Genomic DNA, 16,417 nt, shown 5'->3' with positions numbered 1-16,417 from the left:
CACACACACACACAGGTGCCACTCATAATATTTTTGTGGATAGCTGCAAATTATTGAGGTGCAGCAGTTTTTGTCAGACTCCATTAAGCCTAATGAACAGAAGCGGCTCCGGCTTCAGCACGCTGATGGCTGTTGAGTGGGGGTCTGTAACCCCGTCGCCTCCTCTCTCACACTGTGTGTGGAGCAAGAACTTGAGGAGGGAGGTTACCGGGTTGTGATTTTAGTGTTGATACCGCAGATGGTTGGTTCCTGTTTTGCTCTCCGCTTGCCTTTTTTTTCTATTCCATCTATCCAGAGAATTGTATAACCTTCTACACCTTGCTACAAGACCTGAATAGAGATTAGACTGCCCACTCGAACTCTCTAGTTAACAAACACAGCACGCTTCAGAATCCCTAGGAAATGTAGTCTAAACCCTTTTTCTCAGCACTGTATGAATACAAAGAACAACAGAACAGTGTCTACTTGATCCATCTCTCTAACGGTGTTTTCATTCTTCCTCTTTCATGTGATTTATTGGATCATTTGTATATATTGTGACTGAGGGTGTGTAGTGTTGTTATCCTGCTTGACAGACATCAAGACCTCTTGGTTCACATCACAGACTATTCGAAGAATGAAAGCTAGGATGAGTCAGAAATACAGTTGCTCTGTGGGATTGATTGACACCAAAAGTTTTTATGCTCTTATGCCCCCAATCACATTGTCCCCCCCTAAGGCCTTTAACCCCGAACCCTCATGGACTTAACTGACGTCACCTGGTCATTTTTTGAGTGAGAAACACTGCAAGAAACTGAAATAGGAATGAACAGCACTGCAACATTTCACTTTACCTTTTGACTTTTGCGAGAGAGCCCTTGTGCACTTCATAATCTGACTGTGGATCAGCCCTACAAACCCATTGAAATTTAGCAGGAATGGGTCTCAATATCTGTAAATCTGTGAGTGTGGATATTGAGATTGGGCCTTGAACTAAGACTCATGTAACACTATATCATGCTGCATTCAGAGAGGTGTGTGTTGGAATAAAGAGTGTTGAAGCCAGAAAATGTTGTCACAGTAACGCTGAGACCGGGATGAGATGCTCAACTGTGCTGCATGAGCATGTTTGTCAGAGTGAACGGAGCAGGGAGGCAAATGCACAAGGACAGTATGTAGACAGAGAGGGAAGCGGTGGCACCATTTGCTAATTTGATAAACCTGTTGCCTGCATGACCATCCAACAAATGTAGTCCAATCATATTCTCACTCTGGCTGCAGCTGAATAACGAGATCATACTCAGATAGGAACACTGTAAAAGACCCTGTCTGTCTGCTCATGTGGGCCTGGGCACATTTCAAATTTGCAAAGTCTCAGTATGCATAGATACATCATTTAATTTAACAAATACAGCTGCCTGTTATGTGCTTCCATCAGAACAACTGTACTCTCACTTTGGTCGGGATTATTTTCGATGAACACACCATGTTGTAAACTTTGTTGCCTTTTATTGTAATCGATTTATCTTCGCAAAAGATGCAGACAGCACAGAATGATGAATGAAACAAGATTAAATGCTGGTATTGTCTCAGATACCGAGGGAATGTCTCCAAAATAATTTGCAGCCAGACATCTTCGAGTGTTTCAGGTTAATATGTTTTCAAGCACACTACTACAGGTCTGAGGGGATAGATAGATAGATAGATAGATAGATAGATAGATAGATAGATAGATAGATAGATAGATAGATAGATAGATAGATAGATAGATAGATAGATAGATAGAGAGCACTCTCTCACTCGCACAAACTGCTGTGACAGGGTGTAATCTGTGGTCAGCTGCCTGCTCTTTCGGTTTTTATTGAGATGGATGAAGGCAGATGATTTGCCAGTGTGATTGTATTATGTCATCTGCATTGATGCTGAATGAGCTTTGCTGATGAACAACGAGCGAGGCAGGAAAGAGACCGACATGCTGCTGACCACACAGACCCACTGTAATGATGTTTACTGGAGTCAGTTTGATCAGCGCCGAACAAACAGAAAATGCACAGTCACTGTACCGAAGAATCGCACTCTGCAGGAGTATGTTCCCACGTTAATACACGTTAAACAACTTTCCCAGGTCCGGGTGATGTATAGTGTAGTGTTTCTATATTGGCTTCATACAGTACACAGAATACCTCCACTCTCCTCCACACTCTTTGTATGAGGCCAGAGCAGATCAATACACATGATGTCTCTGTTCGATGCCCCGCCTGGACTGGAATCTCCCGCAGCCACCCAAACTCCCACACTTGTGTATTTCTGTCTTCCATCCCAATGGCAGCATGAGTCTGCTCCAGCCTGATTTGATACTACTGAATTTAGAGTTTGTTTTGATGTTTCAGACCGACGATGCCTTGGGCCCCAACTGGAACTGGCTCTACTTCATCCCCCTCATCATCATCGGATCTTTCTTTGTCCTCAACCTGGTGCTGGGAGTCCTCTCCGGGTGGGTTCACATTTCAGCCTGAGTTGGTTTTTAAAACTCGTTGGGATGGAGATGTATGGGCCTCTTCTTTTGTCTAATGTTGCTCAATCACTGCAACTAACGCAGCATGTTTATGTAATTTCATAGCTCTCTCAGGGAAACAGACTGGAAAAAGACACACATGGGAAAAGTTATCCTCTCAAACACGTGTTAAACGTTGTGATGAAAAGGTGTAGTTTAACCCAAACCATGTTTCATTAACATAACCAAATATGAGAGTCCTATCCTTCAACCAATGAGAACTTTGTCGCTTTTATCCTAATTTCAAAACCGAGGTGCAAAGCTATGACATCACAAAAACATTAATCGTCAGGCACAGTGGTGGCCCTGGAACAACATTAATGATGACATTATAGGCAATGTCAGATACACCACAGGCACATTTGAAGCCTTCTATCCTGCTGAATTTTCAGGATACAACCAATGTTGGACATCTTTAGTGGCCCTACAGTTCCACTGGCAAAACCTCACACAGTGGTCAGTTGTTTAATGTTCTATTTGTGTGGTCCATGTCAGCCTGTAAATATGCTATAAATTAAGGGAACCAGGGCATAAACTCCTGTTTGTTCTTATCAGCAGCCTGTCAAACATTCTGCAAAATTATAACACACAGCCCTTCTCCAGTACACCATGTTCTATTTACTTACTTGACTGTATTCAAGGACTCAACCTAAGAAACCACCCCGATCCAATCCGACCTTATTTATACAGTACAGGGCATTTCATGCAAAACTGCCATACAAGGAAAAATACAATGAAATATAAAATATGCAGTGAAACAATACTGTGTCAATAAGAGAGAACAGAAAAAAAGGAATGTCTTGAGACTTCTGTTAAAGGTGTTTTTAGGTTATGATGCCCCTCGGCTCCTGTACTACACTTTTGCAGAGGTGAGGACATTAACATTAACAATAAGTGACTACTCACAATAGGTTTTTCTCCTCACCCAGTGCACGACAAAAAAAACAAGCATCAGAGGACCTCAGTGATCTAGAAGGGGCACACATTAAAAGCATGTCTGACTAGTCCACTGAGTGATTTAAACACCATTTAAAGGATCTTAAAATCAGTTCTAAAACTGACTGGCAACCAACGAAAGGACAGATCAGATGGAAAGATAGCTGAAAAGGTTTGGTGAATGAATGGGGGTATAGGGAGAAAGAGGTGTGCAACATGTTTGTAAGTTTCTGTTTGTGAAGTTGGCATCCTGCACATGATGTATATACAACCACCTACAGTATTACAGATACCTGAAAGTAACAGTATATTGATGTGTTACTTTGCCGTGCGTTTGACTTTGTGACTTAAATGAAAGGATGGCTCATATTTGTGCTGTTACCTTGTCATGGCGGAGGAGTCTTGAGAGCTTTACTGGTGGTAGTTTTATCTCCCAGCAGGTGTAACCAAGACATGCAGGTCTCAGACTGAGGTGGCTTACAAAACACAGTACATGGACACGCAAGGTTAAGTGGATGCAATAAAAAAAATCTGTTCTTGAATCTGCCTTCAACAGAGCCTAGAGGCTGTAGGGCGACATACTTTAAAGCAGACAGACATCTAGAAGTGCAGCATGTAGGAAGCCTCACATTTAACCTTTCCCTGTTGTGGCAGCTAAAATTGCTAAAATCTCGAAAAGCCCTTCCTGGAGTGAGTGTTTGGTTTGTCTGTTCTGGGCTACTGTAGAATCATGGTGGAGCAACATGGCCAATAAAGAGGACCTGCTCCCTCTGTAGATTTATTAGGCTCATTCTAAGGTAATGAAAAAAACAAACATTATACACTAATCTTCTGCCAATAGATCCTTCTAAATCCTGCACAATGGACCTTATAGTATAAGCTTGTTGATTTAGGATCCAGAAGGCTCAGCTGAAGGACAGACAACACAGTGTAACTTGCCTTTTCATTGTCTGGCAGAGCGGCTGGCAAACTACTGTCAAACCAAGCCGTTCTGTTTCAGTGCGTGGTGTCAAAGTCTATACAAGTTAATTAGTTTTACAGAAAAAGGTTAATGGGGGATCCATTGTCATTATCTCCACAACGAGAGAGAGGAGACCCCCTTTGCCTCGCTGTCTCTCCTCTTGTGGTTGAATGAACAATGAGATGAGCTTATTTCAACACAGCTACAGCCTTTTCCCCGGTGGTTGTCTCCAAGAGGGAAGATATATCTGCGCAACTATAAATCTCTGTATCCTCACAGAGTAAATAAATAATCCTGTGGTTTGGTTTGGTTTGGTTCTGCAGGGAATTCGCCAAGGAGAGGGAGAGGGTAGAAAACCGCAGGGCCTTCATGAAGCTGAGACGCCAGCAGCAGATTGAGAGAGAGCTCAACGGCTACCGGGCCTGGATCGACCGAGCAGGTGGCTTTAGTCACAGCTCAGGATTTGGACTAAGGCTTTGGTTCTTGATGAGAAAAGGAAAATCGATATTTCTTTTTAAGCCTTGAGACTAATCCTGTTGATTGTGGAACATGTTTTCTTTCTTGAGATATAAACATAGTCACAAAAGATGCTAGCATATCTTTTTTTCCATCTGTAGCCATCACTCATTTCTGACTGTGGTTTTTGGTTTTCCAGAGGAAGTGATGCTTGCCGAGGAGAATAAGAATGCAGGACCTTCTGCCCTCGATGGTAAGTCAGCAGAGATTTGTTATTCCTTGTTTCATTGTTGCACATTTTCTTTCTGCTCTCCTCACAATGCTTTACATTGCTGCAGCTGAAACAGTTTAATGCAGGCATGTAGACTAAAACAAATATCCTTTATAAAGGACATGCGGGCATATGCTATAAAAGTCTGTTTTTCTTTGTTATTTTAGGTTTACATGTTCCTTTTTTAAGATACAGATACAGGTATAAAAATTCTACCAAGGGAAGTTGAATAACATCTCAGTCTGGAACTTCACTTTGTGCCACGAAAACTTAATGTCAGTCAGTCCACGTTTGGTCCCGTCTGAAATAGCTCAAGAACTAATTGATGTAATGCCATGACATTTTATTTAAACATTGCTGGTTCCCAAAGCATGAGTACTACAGACCCCTGATTTTCCCTTTAGGGCCACAGCAGATCAAAGTTTTACAATTATGCAGTTCAATATATCAACTTCTCCAAGACGGATTGGCACAAGATTTTTCAAAGACAGTCTTCGTACCCAGACAATAATTCCTAATAGGTGATCACCGGAATTTACATCAAAGTCTGAATTACTCTAAACTTCTGTCCAGTGGTCATGATCAATTCTCCAAACCTGCACCTACTGCAGATTATTGTCAGAGCTCTCATTGTCAGAGGTCAGAGTTGTCCCCATTGACCCATTTGTGACCAGAAAGCCTTATTGGCTACAAATATGCAGATGAAAGGTACTCAGGTACTCAGTATTCAATTGTAACTTTAAAAGAAACTTAGATTCAATAACAAAGTACTTTAGTAGAACCATACAAATGTTAGCCTGCAAACATTCTCAACTCATATATGAATAAGAATATGGTAAAAATCAGCACTTTAGTGTTGTCATTTGTAAATTTTAAGCATGCTCATGTTAGCATTTAGCCAAAAGTAGCTATTCCAAGCTAACACCCTCTGTGCTATCTCAGCCTTTCTTCTTGCAACATCATCAGTTTTAAATTTGACTTGTTCAGCATTTCTTTGGTTCTTTACTAAATATCTGAAAAAACAACCCTGTACTGAGCTGATGCTAAATGGTGGTGAACATAATAAACCAATCTCTGCTCAACAGGTATCCATCATGCTGAAATGTGCCAAAAGTAAAATTATGTTGTGATCTATCATTAGGCCCAGCAGTTGTTATGAGGCTGTCCTGTCATTAACTTTCACAATGTCTTTGTGAGAATGTTAGCATGCTGATGTTAGCATGCTAATGTTAGCATGCTGACGTGCTGACGACCATTGTGCCGACAACTTCACAGAGCTTCAAACGTAGCTGTAGACTTGTTGAAATTTCACTGCTGAGTTGTAAACTTTGGAAAGAACTGAAAGTTGACCTCAGTTACAACATAAATCAGTACAATATGTCACTTTAGGATATAATTTACTGCACAGATTTTGTCGCTGCTGTGCTACATTTGCACAGATCGCTTACACCATTGCATCTCTCTCTGCAACTGTCAGTGTCACGCAGACAGAATTAGCATCGATAGAGTTAAATCTGCAGCTTGACACGGTGCCCCACACACAGTTGAGTGCCTGCTCTGACCTGCTCAGCTCTGCTTTGACCTTTCCCCCCCCACTGAATCAGCAGGGCTTTTATTAAATGTTGATTGATTGGCAGCTCTCAGGAGGCTCCCAGAGTGGAGTACAGGTGGTGCCTATGGTGAGAACCGTCCTCTGTTCTGCTCTCTTCCTCACCAGCTTCACCGCTCCATTCACCCCATTCAAATTCACACATATGAACACTCAGACAACAGAAAGCAAATTCTTGTTAAGTGTGTTTCAGTTAGTTGAAGTACAAAGACACGTGTACATCTGTAGTAAAGACCAATTGTGGCTCCAGCTGTTGTGATGCAAAAACATGCAGAAGCTCTGATTGCTTTGATTAAAAAGAAAGGCGGTGCACTGCGGTTGCTCAGCAACCATTGGTCTGACAAGGCAGCAGCATGCACGCATGTGTGCGTGCGTGTGTGTGTGTGTGTGTGTGTGTGTGTGTGTGTGTGTTGACAAGACTCAGTGTGCCTGCCTTAAACAAAAACTCCTTTGAGTGTGTGTGTGTGTGTGTGTGTGTGTGTGTGTGTGTGTGTGAGTGAAATGGCAGCAGTATTTTTGTGTATCTGTGTGTTTCTGTGTGTGTTTGATCAGCGGCTTATTAAAAAAAAGTCCCCAAGCAAATATTGACTGCAAGTAGATTCAGAAATCACAAAGGTAGCAGGAAGATGTTAGCAGGGGTAGGATAGGATGAAAGGTAATCATTGACATGTCAGTCAGAGAAAAGGTCAAAACACACTCATCACACTCACTTCAGCATGTGCACACTGCACGGCCCGGTGTGTCTCCTGATACTATACAGCAGTACTTGAACACAGCTTAGATAACAGAAGATGCATGGACCGCCAACCCGCCTCAGAGCATGGTTTGCCATGATAGAGATCATCAAATCTCAGCCGAAGGTTTGCATCCAGTTGTTTGGATCATTACAATAACATAAAATGATCATTTTTATCTCATTCAGCTACAGCATTAATGAGCTCCACTCTCCCTCTCAGCTAAAAACTTCACAGACATTAGCGTGTTGTGAAGATGATCCTTACTGTGGTTTCTTCCTATTATTTGCGTCATCATTATATTTTCATTGCATTATAAGCTTTTACACTTGCATACTGTCTGGGTCTGCCTAAGATTGTCTTCAAGATGTATAGGTTTTGATGCACATGGTGGTTTTTTGGGCTGTTTTGAGGACAAGAAACCAGTCAAAAATCTATTCGTAGATGTGATCAATTCCAAAGGTAAACAGTGTTTTGTGGTCACATTGCCCAAAAGACGTCTTTGTGTCTCTATATTGGTTATACCGTTGGAAACAGCTTTTTCTTATGTTAAACCTGCCGTGTCCACAGTGTTGAAGAGAGCCACCACCATCAAGAGGAGAGGGGTGGATGTGGGGCATCGAGGGCAACCAGGGGAGGAACAATATGGTGACATCTCCTCTGTGGGTGAGTGGGAGTCTGGACAGGCTCATGAATATGTGCACATAAAGTGTAAGGCATACTCCAGCAGGGCAAACTCTGCTCTGCAGGAGTATGCCTTTAGAAATGCATATTTGAAACTGCTGTAAACATCACATGGTTGGGAGTCAGAGCTGGAACAATCTCCACAAGCTACCTTTCACTATCTCTCACTAATCCCTCAAGGCATCCCCATGGCCAGAGCAAGTATCAGGAGCGCCAGGCGCGGTCCGTCAGCGTATTTTCGCCGTAAGGAGCGTCTCCTGCGCATCTCTATCCGCCGTGTGGTGAAGACACACACTTTCTACTGGACGGTGCTGGGCCTGGTGGCTCTCAACACGCTGTGTGTCGCGATTGTTCATCACAATCAGCCCCCCTGGCTGTCCGACTTCCTCTGTGAGTAATTTCAGTAACACCTTAATATATGAGCTCAGGGGTTGCTGAAGTTACTAAAGTGTCAGTTGTTCATAGCCTCAAAAATTTATGTTGGACATTAGCAGGATGCAGTTTGCATATGAACAGTAGGACCAGTGTAGCGCTAGTATGAAGATGTGACAGGGTCAGTAGTCAGTAAACACATCAACAGCAGTGAAGACAACGAAACAACAAGTTAACGTGTGCCATCTAGTGGTATCCTCCGGTATCACGTGTCGTATACAGGCAAGTATGTCAATAACTACTGTACATTTGTGATGCAAACATGGGGTTCAAATGCAAATATGGCTCCGCTTTAATGATCAGAAGCTGTAGTCCAAACAAAAATGTAAAAAGTCCAAGGCAGGCAACAAAACTGACAAAAACAGGCTTGGGCAAGTCTAAAAAACCAAAGAGACACACAAAACTAAACCAAGTTTAGGATGAAACTCAGGCAACACAGGCAGGAACACACATACTACTTAGCTAATGAAACGCAGGTGAGATGGAAAAATAACAGGAAATAAACAAAGACAGGAAGTGTAAAGTAAAATGTGGTACACAAGAATATAGCCTACAAAATAAAACAGGAAATGACTCAATTTAAAAGCCAAATCATGACGCAACAATGTACAAACCCAGTTGCTATAACTCCCAGGAGTTAGTCAGAGAGTGAGGGAGGAAGTGACTAGATGTAGCGTGAATGAATCATTACCTCATCCGTGAACATTTCTGCCTCAGCCCCATAGATAGAATTCCTTTGCCATGGTGGTTGTTTAACAATAAAGCTCCAATGATCCCACACTAATTACGCCTTCTGCTTTGTTTTGGTTGAGTGACCCCGAGTGGCAGAGATGACGTACTCTGCATTTTAAATGTGTTTTTGTTGTCTCAGACTATGCAGAGTTCCTGTTCCTCGCTCTGTTCCTGACTGAGATGTTTCTGAAGATGTACAGCTTGGGACCACGCCTCTACTTCCACTCTTCCTTCAACTGCTTTGACTGCAGTGTCAGTAGTCCGTCTCCCTCCTGACATTTTTGTTTCTCCCAAAATCCAACTGCTTGTGCTCTCAAAACATGCAGCATCAGCGCTCTCTCCCTCCATATCTGTCCGTGTTGAATCTTCTTTGCCTCTGTCTTTTCCTCTCTGTGTCACTTTGTCATAAATGTTATCGTTCACTCATGTGTGCTTGTGTGTCATTATCAAAGATTCCTTTTGAATGTTATGTCACTGCAGGTGATCGTTGGCAGCATCTTTGAAGTTCTGTGGGGTTTCTTCAGGCCTGGCACTTCCTTTGGCATCAGTGTCCTGCGTGCTCTCCGTCTGCTGAGGATCTTCAAGATCACCAAGTTAGTGCCGCAGCCTTCCGCACTCTCTGCCATCTGTTGAGATGTTTCATGATATTTGCAAGAGACATTTGACTGTTGACTGAAAGATGGCAGTAGTGTTAAGTCTGTCATTTTTGTGACATTATATGAAATACTATGTTGTGAGGAGGATGCTTTTTGGTATCTGATATATTTGTATTTATATTTATATGTATATTTATGAAGCATTTTTCACAATTTAAATAATATACTCACACAAATATGATATTGTGTGACTATCCAGGTACTGGGCGTCTCTGAGAAACCTGGTCGTCTCTCTGATGAACTCCATGAAGTCCATCATCTCCCTCATCTTCCTCCTCTTCCTCTTCATCGTTGTCTTTGCACTCCTTGGCATGCAGCTCTTTGGTGGCAGGTAACATTAAAAAGTCTCCTTTGACCCTCTGAGTGAATAAACAGTTGTGCCAATAATGCTGTGCATCAGTGTGTATGAGTTCCTGAAGACATTTAGAATGTCTTTCTCACAGGTTCATCTTTGATGACCCAGATGACATCTTTGTCGACTACATCTCTGATGACTACACTCCCACGAACTTTGACACCTTCCCTGCAGCGATCATGACTGTCTTTCAGGTCTGGAAATAGACCTGGCAATTTATTGCTTTCTACTTCACACGTTTATCACAGCGAATAATAACATACAGGAAATGCTCAGGATTGTTTTGCGATGACGTGTGTTTGTTATTGTGACTTTGTTTTACCAGATCCTCACTGGAGAGGACTGGAACGAGGTAATGTACAACGGTATTCGCTCTCAGGGAGGAGTGAAGTCTGGCATGTGGTCCTCAATCTACTTTATAGTGCTTACACTGTTTGGAAACTGTATCCTTCATTACTATTTTTTAAATTAGAAATATCAAAATACCTGTCATTTAACAAGGAGTCAGTTATCATGTGTGCATCATGTGGGATTTCTGCTTTTTCAAAAAAAAGTTAATGAGCTTTATTAGAGATGGAAATGATATGACGTCAGAATAAGAATCAGATGGTTGCCCTCCAACAAAATATACAAAGAATAAAAATCTTGTAGCTTCACCACACAGATTTGATGTCACCTTCCTGACATTAACACATAAAACAAACGTTCATATTTCCATCGTGTCCTGTTCATTTCCTGCTCCTTTGATCAGCACATCATTTTCCAGCCCCTTCTTCTGCAAGTGGTTAGTGGTTTTCAGACTGGAGAACTGGCACCACTTTTGTCTATGAACCACCACCTAATAATAACAGTAGTGGATCAAAACAATTCACGTCCATTCGCATTTTGTTTTGCAGATTTCTGAAACGTTTTTTGCTCTAGTACTGTCTCAGTCTGTATTCTAGTTTTAGGGGTTGCCTTGTTGTCCATCACATCCTTGACCAAGCTGTGAACAGACACTTTGCTGAATGTCTTCTTGGCCATTGCCGTGGATAACCTTGCCAATGCACAAGAACTCACCAAGGTAATAAAAAGATGTGTAAAGATTAAGATATCTGCCATGTCCAGTTCTGCTCGTTTTATCTTCATCACTTTGATTCTGTTTAAATATTAAAACTCACAGATGTGACAGCTGTTCAGCCGTCTTTTACTCTTTTGATCAGGATGAAGAGGAGGCAGAGGCGGCGTTCAACCAGAAGCACGCTCTGCAGAAGGCCAAGGAGGTCGGCCCGCTGTCCTCCTTCATGTCTTCAGAGTAAGTGCTGAATGCAACCGCTCTCCTCTCCTCCCTCTGTCCCCCTCTTCCTCTCCCTCCTTCCTTCCTCCAGGGACTGCCTATAGGACTAAACCCTCAGCGTTGTTACTTAACACAAGTTGCTGTAGCCTCCAGCAAATGGAGAGTCCATCATGAGGTGCAACGAATGAAACCACGCCATGCAGTACAGTTACAGATGGAGGCCAAGGGTCGTCAGTATAGAGCCTGTTGAGAGAATCACGTGCTGTCCCACTAGAGACTCATACTGCTTTACTGACAGATCTACTATCCAGCCTCCGCCCGCTCCCTACGCTGTAATTTGCTGCCAAATAGAAGTCAAATGTATGTCTCCATGGTAACTGGTTCCACTCTCGGGTGGGGAGGTGCTTATATTGTTGTCATGCAGACAGGGCTACCCAGTGTCCAAATTAACATGTTGTGTCCATTACAGTAATATGCTTATGTATATCGTTGCAAGGAAAGTGTAATTAGCAGATGAAATTAAGTGTGTGCAGGTTGTGATCTGTTTACGTGTTCTGACTTGTGGAAAATTTGATTTATAAAGTAACCTTGTTTTCTCAATGCTCAGGTCTCCAGCAGAATAGATTGTCTTTTTCTCTCAGGGATTTGATTGCACAGTGGTGATAAGTGCATGTGCATGCACAAGAGTGGGGACCTCTGGCTCTGTGTGCACGTTGGTGTATTGAGAAACGAGAAGCTTGTTGCATGGGCATGTGGAAGATTTTACCAGATAATATTTTATTAACATCACATTAAGCACCTTCTTTCTTTCTTTCTTTCTTTCTTTCTTTCTTTCTTTTCGAGGCCTTGCCATTTTCCTAAAACAACAGCAATGAAATGACAACAGAGCAGAAAGAAAGCTGGAGATGTGCATTAGTTTCAGTTTAGCTAGCTGAGGGTCAGGCTCTTGTCAGTGCCCATAGAGGAGACTGGAATACCATAGGGTCATCTGGGCCGGCATCTGTATTCAGAGAGGACAATCTGAACTTTAAGGGTTTCTGGTTTCATCTTCGATGTCAGCTATGAAACCCCGGTGGTGCCTGCCCCTGCTGACCTTGAAGAAACTTGCATGACAGCATTTGCTCAATAAAAAAAGAAAAAAAAAAGAAAAACAGAGAAATTCAGCATGTTGGGGGCTGATGGTGATTTCACCCTTTTAATGCATGCATCTGGTCAGCATGATCAAAGGAAGAAAAATGACACCCACATCCTCGCTGAGAATGCTTTTTTTGAAGCTCGGCACATGAATTTCCCCATTTAGCTCTACTAGCATGTCCTAAAAGAATGCTAATTAATGTGTGAGTTCTCTGACGTGGTGTTCAGAGCTGCATCCCAGTGTGGTGGTTTTGTTCAAAGGGCATCTAAATATGTACTATTTTCCTGTGTTTGCCAATGAAGCCCATCTCTGTGTTTTCTATCTGTACTCATGCTGTAGCTCAGACTGTCTAACATCTCAGTCTGACTAAAATGTCTTCTTATCAATGTTGCGCTTACTGTTGATGTTTATAAATGTTGTTTGACTGTTTCTAATACTGCTACCATCTTGTTTGTCAATGTGCTGCTTGGCTCCAACGGAGACACACACCAAAGCATCGAGAGTCGTTTTCTGACCTCCGTTTTGGATGATTACAAGCATTTAAAGATGTGATATGCTGCAAAAAAAAAAATACATGGTGTAGCAATTAGATATGAAATGAATAATTCATCTGTGCAAATTTACCCTTAAGCAGTGTATAACAAATTCTGAGCAGCTGTTAAATGGCATCAACAGTCTGTATGCAGATGTTTTGATGACTCTGGTGTTTGTGTGAAAGGCCAGTTTATCTTTGAGCTTGCTGTGTGTCTCCTGGCCTGTTCTGTCTCTGCTCACGAAAGCACTAATGTCTTGTTTTCAACCAATCGCTCATTGATAACACGGACCACACAAGAGTCCACGCTCCAGTAAGTAACACTGTCTGTTCAGCTCTCTGAATCTCTCACTAACACCTGTCTGACTTTCTTAAATGGGTAAACGTCCCAGACTCCATCTTGTATAGTGCTCTGTTCATCTTCTGTCCCGTTCCTCCAAACTCTCTCCAACCTAATTTGATTCCACATTTCTTTCCATTTATTCCACTGATTTCATTCTGCATCCTACTCTTTGTGTTATCTAGTCACACAAAAACTCCTGGCTTGGTTAATTTATCACCTGACATTTTCATTGATCCACTAAATTGCTTCATGTTGGAATGAAATTGCTCTATGTGTTTATAAACTGCTTAAACATCAGACCTAATCACAGGCTATATACTTTGATGTTCATTTGTTGGTATAAAGCAAATGCAGAACCTATACAGTAAAATCCATTGAAGCAGATTCTGAAACTCTAGCTTGAATCAAATTAGATTGTCTGTGAAAACACAGCATGCAAACTAAAATGGTTCCAGACCTGGATCAATAAATAATAAAACAAGCTGAAATGAAATGCTAACAAATCAAATGCTTACACTAAGACATTAACTTTAAAGGTCCAGTGTGTAGATTTTAGTGGCATCTTTCAGCCACTTTGTACATTGCAACCAATTGAATACACCTCCCCTCACCCTCTCCTACAGTGGCTGCTAAGAATGCAAAGAGGGACAAAAGCCCTCTCCAGAGCCGCTGTCTAATTTGTCCATTCTCGGTTACTGTGGAAGCATGGTGGTGCAATATGGCAAACTCAATGAAGGAGCAGAGGACCAGGAGGACCAGTTCTTTCTCTAGACATAAAATGCTCCTTCAATAGGCTGATTTATCATTGCATGTAGGCTCTACACAGAGCTTCAACACCTGGCCTGTCTCTACCCCACAAACCTGGAAACACTGCAGCTGCAACAGCCAGTCATGGTGGTGTGTTTACCCGGGCAGCTACTGCTCAAAGTCTGCTACATCAGCTCTACCACTGGCTGTTTGTTTTAAACAGCCACAAGAAAATCGCAATCACAGCCCAGACAGCCACTGATCACTGATTGAGCAATGAGCTGCTCATCAAGGGGCCCTCTGGACATCTGCCCGGTCTGCTCTCTCTAGCTTACAGACAGTCTAGCCACGAAAAGCTCTGGTGGAGGAGTAAAACCCAAGACGAGTGACAGCTGGCCGGTAAGGAGGGACTGCAACAGCGGAAGAGGTCGTTGTGTTTACTGGGGAAACTACAGGTCACAATCCGCAGTATTAGCAATGCAATGCTACCAAGCGGACCAATCACAGTCATGGTGGTTCGCGTCGCTGTAATGTGTAGTTATGTTTCTTGGGAGATGCAGAGTAGGCGATGGCGTAGGGCATACATTTATACATAGGCTCCGCCAGAGGTACTATGTTGATTCTATGATGAAATATAAATCATCCTTAAAGTCACGAAACACAGTGATTCTTAGATTTAGGTGAATATACAAATATGAAAATTATGAGTATTAGATACCATTTTTGCCAATATATCCCCTGAAATCCTACACACTGGACCTTTAACTGAAACCATCTGTATGTTAAATGTGGCTCTGCATTTAATAAATTGTCTGTTTCTATATACTGACACGCTGTCTTTTCTTTCTCTTCTCAGGGGAAGCCGGAGGAGGCGGCCCTACCTGTACAGGAAAAGAGCCATCCACCGCAGTCGGCCCACCTACTCGTGCTCTCTGGAGGAGACCCAGGGCAGCATCAGGGAGGGCCGCCCACCCCCACCACTCAACCCCTCTAACTCTTTCATGTCCAGGAGGGAGAGGAGAAAAAGGATGACCATGTCTGTCTGGGAGCAGAGGACCAGCCAGCTGCGGAGACACCGCCAGATGTCCAGCCGGGAGATCCTGTACAGCAACCCGAGTGAGGAGAAGGACGGGCCACCTGTTTCAGCCCAGCATGGACATCCCCTGTCGCTGCACCGCAAGGTTATGGAGCACACACCATCTGGGAGTTTGAAGCGGGCAATGGTCCCCTTAGCCTCTCCAGTGAAGCACCAGGCTTCAGGCTCCTCAGTGTCTGTGGATATTCCTCTGGATGCCGCCCTCTCTGGTGATATACCCGAACCGCCAGTGTCCGCGATGGTCCCAGATCTCTTGGATCCTACGAGCATACCACTTCCTGATGCTTCTGTGTCCACGGCCGAGCCCACCACTGAGAGCGGTAAATTGGGTGTTAATCAGAGCCACAACAGCGAGCGCCGGAGCCCCCGATTGAATGGTGAGCGTCAACACAGGGCAGTCAAAAAGTTCCGCCCACCAGATAACCTTGACACACTGACTCCTGAGATGGGAGGTCACAGTGGGATTAGGGGCAGGAGGGCGCCGCGTCACTGTGACCATCAGAGTGGAGCCAGAAGTCAGGGGTCATCACCTGGGAACGGAAGCCACTTATTGAGTCGCTCGGTCAGCAGAGAGAGGACAAGAAATCCAGGGCAAGAGGAAGAGAAAAAAGCAGAGGCCAAACAGGAGGACGAGGTGTCCAAACCTGATGAGAGCAGGTGAGACAGACCAACATGTTAGTTTTGTGGACAAGTTTATATTTCAGATTTGGTTAGCAGATGAAATCAAAGTCATAAGAGGCAGGAATGATTTTAAGAGGAGTTTTTAATCATTATTATAGACTTGGATAGTCAACAATAGAGAAATGACAGAAGGCCCTTAGCTGCGTGTCTTTCCCTCTCTCTGTCTCTGTTTCCTGTCTTTCTCTACAAGATGTTCAATCCAACAAAAGCCCCTCAAAAAAAGAAGAAAGATGGTTTAAACAACGTGC

General features: G+C 43.0%; 1 protein-coding gene across 12 annotated transcripts in view; it reads left to right on the top strand.

Annotated features, from left to right (window-relative positions):
- cacna1ea (calcium channel, voltage-dependent, R type, alpha 1E subunit a) overlaps nt 1–16,417 on the top strand; it is a 110,152-nt gene that overhangs the window by 71,630 nt on the left and 22,105 nt on the right. For 9 of the 12 annotated variants that reach the window (XR_003985894.1, XR_003985893.1, XR_003985892.1 and 6 more), the window contains 14 exons: nt 2,370–2,473; nt 4,754–4,869; nt 5,086–5,139; nt 6,795–6,836; nt 8,071–8,166; nt 8,365–8,574; nt 9,488–9,600; nt 9,829–9,941; nt 10,204–10,335; nt 10,448–10,553; nt 10,685–10,802; nt 11,355–11,422; nt 11,562–11,653; nt 15,249–16,145. Coding sequence is in view for 9 of the 12 variants with exons in the window: in XM_030432715.1 (XP_030288575.1) it covers nt 2,370–2,473; nt 4,754–4,869; nt 5,086–5,139; nt 6,795–6,836; nt 8,071–8,166; nt 8,365–8,574; nt 9,488–9,600; nt 9,829–9,941; nt 10,204–10,335; nt 10,448–10,553; nt 10,685–10,802; nt 11,355–11,422; nt 11,562–11,653; nt 15,249–16,145 (2,261 nt within the window). In the remaining 3 variants the exon portion in view is untranslated. The remainder of the gene's footprint in view (nt 1–2,369; nt 2,474–4,753; nt 4,870–5,085; nt 5,140–6,794; nt 6,837–8,070; nt 8,167–8,364; nt 8,575–9,487; nt 9,601–9,828; nt 9,942–10,203; nt 10,336–10,447; nt 10,554–10,684; nt 10,803–11,354; nt 11,423–11,561; nt 11,654–15,248; nt 16,146–16,417) is intronic. The other 3 variants (XM_030432718.1, XM_030432719.1, XM_030432717.1) reach the window with 3 other exon arrangements.

This window comes from Sparus aurata, chromosome 11, assembly GCF_900880675.1.
Source record: "Sparus aurata chromosome 11, fSpaAur1.1, whole genome shotgun sequence".
Taxonomy (NCBI): domain Eukaryota; kingdom Metazoa; phylum Chordata; class Actinopteri; order Spariformes; family Sparidae; genus Sparus; species Sparus aurata.
This window is presented reverse-complemented; position numbering and strand designations above follow the sequence as displayed.